The sequence below is a fragment of the Colobus angolensis genome, unplaced genomic scaffold (genome assembly GCF_000951035.1).
Source record: "Colobus angolensis palliatus isolate OR3802 unplaced genomic scaffold, Cang.pa_1.0 Scaffold55, whole genome shotgun sequence".
NCBI lineage: Eukaryota > Metazoa > Chordata > Mammalia > Primates > Cercopithecidae > Colobus > Colobus angolensis.
The window spans coordinates 7,339,423-7,348,777 of NW_012119043.1; the positions used below are offsets into that span (position 1 = coordinate 7,339,423).

A 9,355-nucleotide genomic window follows, 5' to 3' on the forward strand; every position below is an offset into this window, starting at 1 on the left:
CTGAGGCAGGAGAATGGCGTAAACCCGGGAGGCGGAGCTTGTAGTGAGCCGAGATCGTGCCACTGCACTCCAGCCTGGGCGACAGAGCGAGACTCTGTCTCAACAAAAAAAAAAAAAAGAAAAATGATGTTGAGGGTAAGGAAACAGCATTCCCAGAATCCTCCATCTATAGTTGGGCCGAGGAAGGCCTCAGCCATTGGTTATGACTCTGATGGGCAGTGTGAGGTATTCCGGTCACTTTCAAAGACTCAGGGCATCACAGACACAGGGCTTTTTATGGAACTAGCCAGAGGATTCCAGCCCCGTCAAGGCATGGCCCTCCCCAGCACAGGGCGGGGCTGTCAAGGGGTGGACAATTCTTAGCACTCTATGCCTGTCGTCTTGTTTTCCAGGAATCCAAGAGTTTTGTGATCTCCATCAGTCAAAAGAAGAGAACCTCATCAATTCCTGAAATGAGAGAATGTTCAGAACCAAGCAGTTACCAAGTGAGGTACTCCCTGGGCAGCACGTCCAGCCAGACCCAACCAGCTCCGGGACGGGGTGGGTCACAGCAAAAAGAAACCAGATGCTGGCGTGGTCTGAAGCGACTTTCACGGAGACACTTTAATCATCGAGTATTTGTACACTTTTCCTTAGAACATATATAAAGGGCATTCTCTACAAACGTGCCATTTTAAGAATAAAACACCCTCCTCAAACCTCTCCCCCGAGACCTATTTCATGTAAAAAACAAACGGGTTGTGGGACCATGGGATTCTGCTGTGTCGGAAGGTTAGTCGACTGTAGAAACTCCCATTTAAGCCATTTCTGCCTCTGATGATAAGAAAGCCTAGAAAAGAACCAAAGGGGTGAGTGTGCGGCTTCACTGCAGAACACACAGGCATGTTTTCAAACAGCACAGTCCAAATGCTCTTCTTCAGATTGAGGAGAAATCTAAAAGCGACAGAGCTCACGCTGGGGTTCGTTCTAAAATCACTGCATGTGGCGCAGCTGGGTCAAATCAAAAAGCCCTTGAAGAGTCCTTGAATCACCCAGTAAGACAGAATTTGGGGTCTGTGTATACACCCTGTGTAGTAATATGTGCACAGTATATCCAGTAATGTCCAGTGTCACGCAAACCAATATTCAGGCTTTTAAATGATAGAAAAAAGAGAGATGTAAACTCTACAGCCATCCTCGCTGCCATGAGGTGCTTGCTGTCTTTGAGACACACAGGATCTGAGACCAGCTGGAAGAAGAGTAAATTCCTGTTTTCTCTCCACTCTGGGACGTAAAAGTGGGTGGGTGGGAAATAAGAACAAATCCCCTTGGTCTTGCCCTCCCTTGTCTCTTTTCCCTCCCCACCCTTCCCTAGGACCACACATATGGCGAGATTTGCACATGTTCAGTGTGAGGAAGGTGTGACCTCACACCCCACCCCCCAGCTCCTCACCCCAAGGGCTATGAGGCTGCAAAGCCCAGGGCAGGCCCATTGCCCCGTCTGCTTCTTGCCTGGTCCCGCACCAGGCCACCCCAGGGAACAGGGGAAGCCCACCCACACCCCGGGCCCCTGTGCCTCAAGAGCTGCATTTTTCAGAATTCCCCAGCCCTCCACACGGGTGCCACGATCCATTTCTCACCTAATGCTGGTGAATCTCCAGCCCCTCAAGGCCCGGCTTCTGAAAGTCACCTGGGCAGGCCTGCAAGGGGAGAAGTCAACCATGGTTTTCTGTCCTCACACGCGAGTGGGGCAATCCTGCTGATGCAAGGCCAGAGAAAACCCACAAAGTACAGAAAACCTGCGGAATTCATTGCTTGATGTCTTGGCATAAAGCAGCACTGAAAACAAAAACAAAAAAACAAGCCTGGCATGGTAGCTCACGCCTGTAATCCCAGCACTTTGGGAGGCCAAGGCAGGCGGCTTGTTTGAGCTCAGGAGTTTAAGACCAGCCTGGGCAACACGGCAAAACTTTGCCTCTACAAAAATAATTAATAATTTTTTAAAAATTACAAACTTAGCCGGGCATGGTGGTACACACCTGTAGTCCCAGTTACTCGAGAGGCTGAGGTGGGAGGATTGCTTGAGCCCGGGAGATGGAGGTTGCAGTGGGCCGTGATCACGCCACTGCACTCTAGCCTGGGTGACAGCAAGATCCTTCCTCCCAAAAAATAAACAAACAATAAAACAATGGCAGCCTGGCTGATATGTTACATTATACACCGCAGTTGCCAGCAGGCCACCTTGACTTTGACTACCTGGAGAGGAGTGGTCCAGGAGTCAAACCTCAGTTACTCACCGTCTGGAACACTGTCTGGGACAGGAAACTGGCTGCGACCTTGCTAATGTCACTGTTGCCTCCCATCTTACAAAGGATGTAGCCATACAGGTTTGCAACTTGGAGAGAGATCCCAGCAACCACGAGAGCCTGCACTCAGACAAAGAAAGCAAAGGTCACTTTCTTTTCTTTTTGAGATGGAGTCTCGCTCTGTTGCCCAGGCTGGAGTGCAGTAGCATGATCTCGGCTCACTACAAGCTCCGCTTCCTGGGTTCACGCCATTTTCCTGCCTCAGCCTCCTGAGTAGCTGGGACTACAGGCACCCACCACCACACCAGGCTAATTTTTTGTATTTTTTTTTTTAAGTAGAGAAGGGGTTTCACCGTGTTAGCCAGGATGGTCTCAATCTCCTGACGCAGAGGTCACTTTCTAAGAGCATTTACAGAAATGCACCTCTCAAGCCAAGTAGAAGTGCTCTAGCCAGCACCTAAGAATAGTGACAGCCAACATTGACTGAGCATTTGCAAATACCCATGGACACCTCAGAATCATTACAACTGGAGAGGTTGCCGCCACCATCATCCCATTTTACAAGGAGGAAACTGAGGCTCAAGAAGATGAAACCTGCCCAAGGTCACAGAGCTGGAGCGTGGTCGAGCCGGGATCCAAATTCCAGAGCCTGCACTTTCATTAAATGACACTGTTGTTTTACTGTCTACAAGTATTTTGTTTTCTCTCTTTTTTTTATTTTTTTTAAGATGGAGCCTCACTCTGTCACCCAGGCTGGAGTGCAATCTTGGCTCACTGCAACCTCTGCCTCCTGGATTCAAGCACTTCTCCTGCCTCAGCCTCCCAGGTGGCTGAGATTACAGGCGTGTGCCACTATGCCTGGCTAATTTTGGTATTTATAGTAGAGACAGGGTTTTGCCATGTTGGCCAGGCTGGTCTCAAACTCCTGACCTCAGGTGATCCACCTGCCTCAGCCTCCCAAACTGCTGGGATTACAGACGTGAGGTACCACACCAGCCTGTGTGAGTCCATTTATATGAAATGCCCAGAATAGGCAAATCCATAGAAACAGAAAAATTAATAGGTGCCAGGGTTTGGAGGAACAGAAGCATAAGGAAGCAATGTTGAAAGGGTACAAGGCTTCTTTTTCAGGTGATGAAAATTTCCTAACATTGATGGCGGTGTTGGCTGCACAACTCTATGACTGCACTAGAAGCCACTGAATTTCACACTTAGTGTTTATTTATTTTATTTTTTGGAGACAGGGTCTTACTCTAGCACCCGGGCTGGAGTGCATTGGCACAATCTTGGCTCACTGCAACCTCTGCCACCCGGGCTCAAGCATACACACCACCATGGCTGGCTAATTTTTGCATTTTTTGCAGAGATGGGGTTTTCCTGTGTTGCCCAGGCTGATCTTAAACTCCTGAGCTCAAGCAATCCTTCTGCCTTGGCCTCCCAAAGGCCTGGGATTATAGGCGTGAGCCACCACGCCAAGCCCCTAATTGTATACTTTAAATGGGTAAATTATATGGAATGTGTATTATATCTCAATAAACTTGTTACAGTTGTTCAATCAATAACAAATAACAACAGAAGCCTAGCAGTGCAAACACTGGTTTTGCAGAGACATCAAAGCAATGTGGAAGTCAAGGTATGGCCTTACCAGCCACTTTAGCTTCAAGGAAAATAAGGTGCCAAAAAAAAACACAATCCATATCATGGGGCAGATGATGAGGCCCAGCCAGAAGATTCGTGCTTCAGCTTCTGTGGCAGCAGTGTTATTCGGGGAGACCTGTTTAAGGAAAGTAATTCAAATGTCAAAAGAAGCGGAAATGGTTGCAAACGAACGAGCATGCTCGCATTTTCATTTATTTTAGTTTGCAGATGCTTTTGTTGTTGTGCGGTTTTTTGTTGTTGATGTTGTTTTATTTTTTGAGACGAACTCTCATTGTGTCACCCAGGCTGGAGTGCAGTGGCTTGATCTTGGTTCACTGGAACCTCCGCCTCCTGGGTTCGAGTGATTTTCCTGCCTCAGCCTCCTGAGTAGCTGGAATTACAGGTGCCTGCCACCACGCCCAGCTAATTTTTGTATTTTTAGTCGAGACAGGGTTTCACCATGTTGCCCAGGCTAGTCTCAAACTCCTGACCTCAAGTGATCCACCCACCTCCACCTCCCAAAGTGCTGGGATTACAGGCGTGGGCCACCATGCCCAGTCTATTTTGCAGATACTTTTGCCACACCCATGTTTCACCAGGGCACCCGCAGCAGTGGCTTTTGTGTAGCTGGAATCAGACATGCATAAAACTCCAAAGGAACCCACAGAAACTTTCTACGCCCATTATCCCCGCTCTGGTTAGTTCAGCTCGTCATAGAGAATACCTTCCTGGCTTCAAAGATCCAGTGGCTCTTCCCATCTTCATCTATCTGGTTCCACCATCGAAGGCCAACCAGGAGTCTTCCGGTTACATTCTGAGGACAACAGACACATGACTCTGAGCAGGTCACAAGCAAAGAGGCGTCTTCACTGTGTTGATAAATAAAAGTTCCCTGATTCGTGTCAGACTTGTACTGGAAGCAGGAAGAAAAAAGGTGTTGAATTCTAGTGGATTCTCAGATGTCAAGGCTTCCAGTTTCCAACTAAGCTCACTTTAAAAAGTTACACACGGCCGGGCGCAGTGGCTCACGCCTGTAATCCCAGCACTTTGGGAGGCTGAGGCGGGAGGATCATGAGGTCAGGAGATCGAGACCATCCTGGCTAACAGGGTGAAACCCCGTCTCTACTAAAAATACAAAAAACTAGCCGGGCGAGGTGGCGGGCACCTGTAGTCCCAGCTACTAGGGAGGCTGAGGCAGGAGAATGGCTTGAACCCGGGAGGCGGAGCTTGCAGTGAGCCGAGATCGCGCCACTGCACTCCAGCCTGGGCGACAGAGCGAGACTCCGTCTCAAAAAAAAAAAATAAAAAGTTACACACTCCCCCTACAAACATATATAATTTATATGTTCATATTATATATGTTTTAAATATATGTATTAATTCATATACAAGTGACATGGTTTGGCTGTCACCCCACCCAAACCTCATCTTGAATTGTCCCTCCCATAATTCCCACGTGTTGTGGGGGAGACCAGGTGGGAGATAATTGAATCATAGGGGCAGTTTCGCCCACAAACTGTTCTCATGGTAGTGTATAAGTGCCACAAGATCTGATGGTTTTTATAAGGGTAAACCCCTTTTGCTTGGCTTTCATTCTCTTGCTCACTCGCTCTCTTTTTTTTTTTCCTGAGACAGAGTTTGGCTCTTGTCACCCAGGCTGGAGTGCAGTGGCACAATCTTGGCTCACTGCAACCTCCACCTCCCAGGTTCAAATGATTCTTCTGCCTCAACCTCCCAAGTAGCTGGGATTACAGGCGCACACCACCATGCCCGGCTAATTTTTGCATTTTTAGTAGAGATGGGGTTTCTCCATGTTGGCCAGGCAGGCTGGTCTCAAACTCCTGACTTCAGATGATCCTCCCACCTCGGCCTCCCAAAGTGCTGGGATTACAGGAGTGAGCCACCACGCCCGGCTGGCTTCCATTCTCTCGTCTGCCACCATGTAAGACGTGCCTCTCGCCTTCCACCGTGACTGTGAGGCCTCCCCAGCCATGTGGAACTGTAAGTCCATTAAACCTTTTTATCTTCATAAATTACCTAGTCTTGGGTATGTCTTTATCAGCAGCGTGAAAACAGACTAATACAATAAGTTTTACAAAAAAAATGCAAAGTCATATGAGGTTGTCACATGTGCAAGAATGACAACTGACATTTGACAAAAGCCATTTATTAAGCGCTAAACAATGCATTTTTCCCCTTAGCTTTTTTTTTTTTTTTGAGACAGAGTTTCACTCTTGTTGCCCAGGCTGGAGTGTAATGGTGTGATCTCGACTCAGTGCAACCTCCGCCTCCTGGGTTCAAGTGATTCTCCTGCCTCAGCCTCTCGAGTAGCTGGGATTACAGGCATGTGCCACCGCGCCCGGCTAATTTTGTATTTTTAGTAGAGACGGGGTTTCTCCATTCCCCCTACTGTTAAGTGACACTGCTCAGCACTCTTAAGCATGTCTCAGGAGTCTAAATCAAAGTATCTCTTGATCCCACGCATACAGGGGACAAGCCTCGTGTTTCGGGAGTGGTGGCATCACAGGAAAAGGCCTCACCTTCACAGACCAGAAGTCCAGGGACAGGAGGAGCAGCACCGTGACAAAACAGCCCACAAAGCTCTTGCCGAACCAGTCGCAGCACACGTAGGTGATGATGGCAGTCACTCGGAAAAACAGGTGGAAAAAGGTGGCCAAGGGGTGTCTAGGAAAGGACCCAGAAGGCGCCCTCACTCCAAGAGCCAAGCGGATGGTTACTGAACTCCCTTCACCACCTCAGACTTTGCTGGGGGCACTCGCATGGCTCAATGGAATGTTCTCCCTGGTGCATATGAAGCAGAAACTCAGGCTGTAGCCCTGGGGATGCATTATTAGGTCAGCAGTCCCCAAACAGTCAGGCTGACACTGTTTTATTTCCTCCCCTTCGAAGAATCCAGTACTTTCCCGCCACTTGACTCCAAATATCACTTGCCCTCTTCGAAACACGGTCATCTGTAAAGTGAAACGTGACAGCAATCACTGCCTCCCCGCCTAGCAGAGATGACGGTCAGTTCCCTAAAGGTAAAGGTTGGGTTTTTCCGCCAGTCACTGAGCTCCAAGCTCACATGCAGCCCACGGGGCAGGTGTCTCATGTCATCGGGGAATGTGTGTTCCTGGACAGAGCAAAACATGTGACCTGTGAGTGGCAGGTCTCACTCATCATAGTTGCTGCGTGGTGAGCGGCACGTGAATCCTGGCATTTAACCTAGGGAAAGGCGGTTCTTGTTCACTGTCCCTTTAGACACAAACCTGGCCAGAAAGGAGAGAGGGAGCCAAGGAGAACATGCTCATCTTATGTAAATTGCTTTTTTTTCTATTTTTTTCCTATTATTTTTATTTTTATTTATTTAGTTATTTATTTTGGAGACAGAGTCTTGCTCTGTGGAGTGCAGTGGCATGATCTCGGCTCACCGCAGCCTCCACCTCCTGGGTTCAAGCAGTTCTCCTGTCTCAGCCTCCCGAGTAGCTGAGATCACAGGCGCCCACCACCATGCCCAACTAATTTTTATATTTTGAGTAGAAATGGGATTTCAACATGTTGGCCAGGCTGGTCTCGAACTCCTGACCTCAGATGATCTGTCTGCTTCAGCTTCCCAAAGTGCTGGGATTACAGGCATAAGCAAGCATGCCTGGCCTTTTTTTTTTTTTTTTTTTTTTAATGTGAGTCTGATAGTCTGATATAGGCCAGGTGTGGTGGCTCACACTTGTAATGCCAGCACTTTGGGAGGCCGAGGCGGGTGGATCACCTGAGGTCAGGAGTTCAAGACCAGCCTAGCCAACATGGTGAAACCCCATTTCTACTCAAAACACAAAAATTAGCTGGGCATGGTGGCGGCCGCCTGTAACCTCAGCTACTCGGGAGGCTGAGGCAGGAGAATCACTAGAACCTGGGAGGTGGAGGTTGCAGTGAGCTGATATTGCACCACTGCACTCCAGGCTGGGTGAGAAAGTTAGACTCCGTCTCAAAAAAAAAAAAAAACAAACAAGAAAAGAAACGTCACCAAGTTGTCAAGAGCAGGTGATGGCAGTGGGTGATGTGGGCCAGACTGAAGACACTTGTGGGTTTCTGTTTCTTTTTGTAGTTTCCCAGTTTAGATAGACAGGTAGAGAACGATACTCAACTGTGATCAAGAAACCAACAGCACGAGCCCAGTTGTTATCAGAAAGGGGTCCAGATCCAGACCCCAAGAGAGGGTTCTTGGATCTCACCCAGGAAAGAATTCAGGGCAAGTCCATTGAGTAAAGTGAAAGCAAGTTGATTAGGAAAGTAAAGGAATAAAGAATGGCTAGTCCCTAGATAGAGCCGTCCTAAGGGCTGCTGTTTGCCCATTTTTATGGCTATTTCTTGATGATATGCTAAACAAGGGGTGAATTATTCATGCCTCCCCTTTTTAGACCATATAGGGTAACTTCCTGACATTGCCGTGGCATCTGTAAAGTGTCATGGCGCTGGTGGGAGTGTAGCAGTGAGGATGACCAGAGCTCACTCTCTTGGCCATCTTGGTTTTGGCGGGTTTTAGCCGGCTTTTTTTACTGCAACCTGTTTTATCAGCAAGGTCTTTATGACCTGTATCCTGTGCGATCTCCTATCTCATCCTGTGACTTACAGTGCCTTAACCGTCTGGGAATGCAGCCCAGTAGGTCTCAGCCTCATTTTACCCAGCCCCTATTCAACATGGAGTTGCTCTGGTTCACACGCCTCTGACACAGTGATGGATGGCAGTGAAAGCCACACCTCAGGGCAGGGGAGGAAAAGGGAGGGATGAAAGGGACTCTTCCCAGCACCAGGCAGCTGTGCAAACCAGACCCAGGACTGCCAGATCCAAGATTTTCAGGAGAAGTCAGAAATCCAGACGTGCAATGGGAAATCTGATTTTAAATGATGGCCACTAATTCTTTTACTGAAATATCCCAGTCTATGTTTCTCACTGGCCTGCAAGCAGTGAGCTTGCAGCCTCTGGATTAGAGTTATCAAATGCTGTGGGCTTTGGCAAATGAGAGGCACAATGGGGTGGCCACAGAGGTCCACACAGAACTGCAGGGCAAAGAGGCTGCTCATTCTCCCCAAGAAGAAATGGAGTCAGAGTCAGCACACCATAGACGCCCATAAAACTGTGGGGTTTCCGACTCCCAGGGGAACGTTCAGAGTCAGAAGCGGACTTCACAGTGACTTTTTGCATGGCAAAGCACCAACCATTCACCAGGATGGGTCTCGTCTGAGCCTTTCAGGCTCTCAGCTGTGCCGGTGACCTGAACGAAAACCAACCCTGGAAGTGCACCCGGCATTTAAAAATTAGACAGGATCACCAGGTGTTGTGGCTGACACCTGTAATCCTAGCACTTTGGGAGGCTGAGGCAGGCAGATCACTTGAAGTCAGGATTTCAAGACCAGCCTGGCCAACATGGTGAAAC

The 9,355-nt window shown here is 48.5% G+C and overlaps 2 protein-coding genes across 2 annotated transcripts in view; one reads left to right on the top strand and one right to left on the bottom strand.

Moving 5' to 3' along the window:
• Positions 1–661, top strand: part of NUBP1 (nucleotide binding protein 1) — a 25,961-nt gene extending 25,300 nt beyond the window's left edge. Inside the window, exon 10 of the mRNA XM_011961432.1 lies at positions 393–661. Coding sequence (XP_011816822.1) covers positions 393–451 — 59 coding nt within the window. The 3' untranslated portion in view covers positions 452–661. The remainder of the gene's footprint in view (positions 1–392) is intronic.
• Positions 588–9,355, bottom strand: part of TVP23A (trans-golgi network vesicle protein 23 homolog A (S. cerevisiae)) — a 55,268-nt gene continuing 46,500 nt past the window's right edge. The window contains exons 3-8 of the mRNA XM_011961391.1: positions 6,464–6,608; positions 4,648–4,737; positions 3,931–4,059; positions 2,277–2,405; positions 1,620–1,679; positions 588–829 (exon numbers count right to left, since the gene is read on the bottom strand). Coding sequence (XP_011816781.1) covers positions 1,620–1,679; positions 2,277–2,405; positions 3,931–4,059; positions 4,648–4,737; positions 6,464–6,608 — 553 coding nt within the window. The 3' untranslated portion in view covers positions 588–829. The remainder of the gene's footprint in view (positions 830–1,619; positions 1,680–2,276; positions 2,406–3,930; positions 4,060–4,647; positions 4,738–6,463; positions 6,609–9,355) is intronic.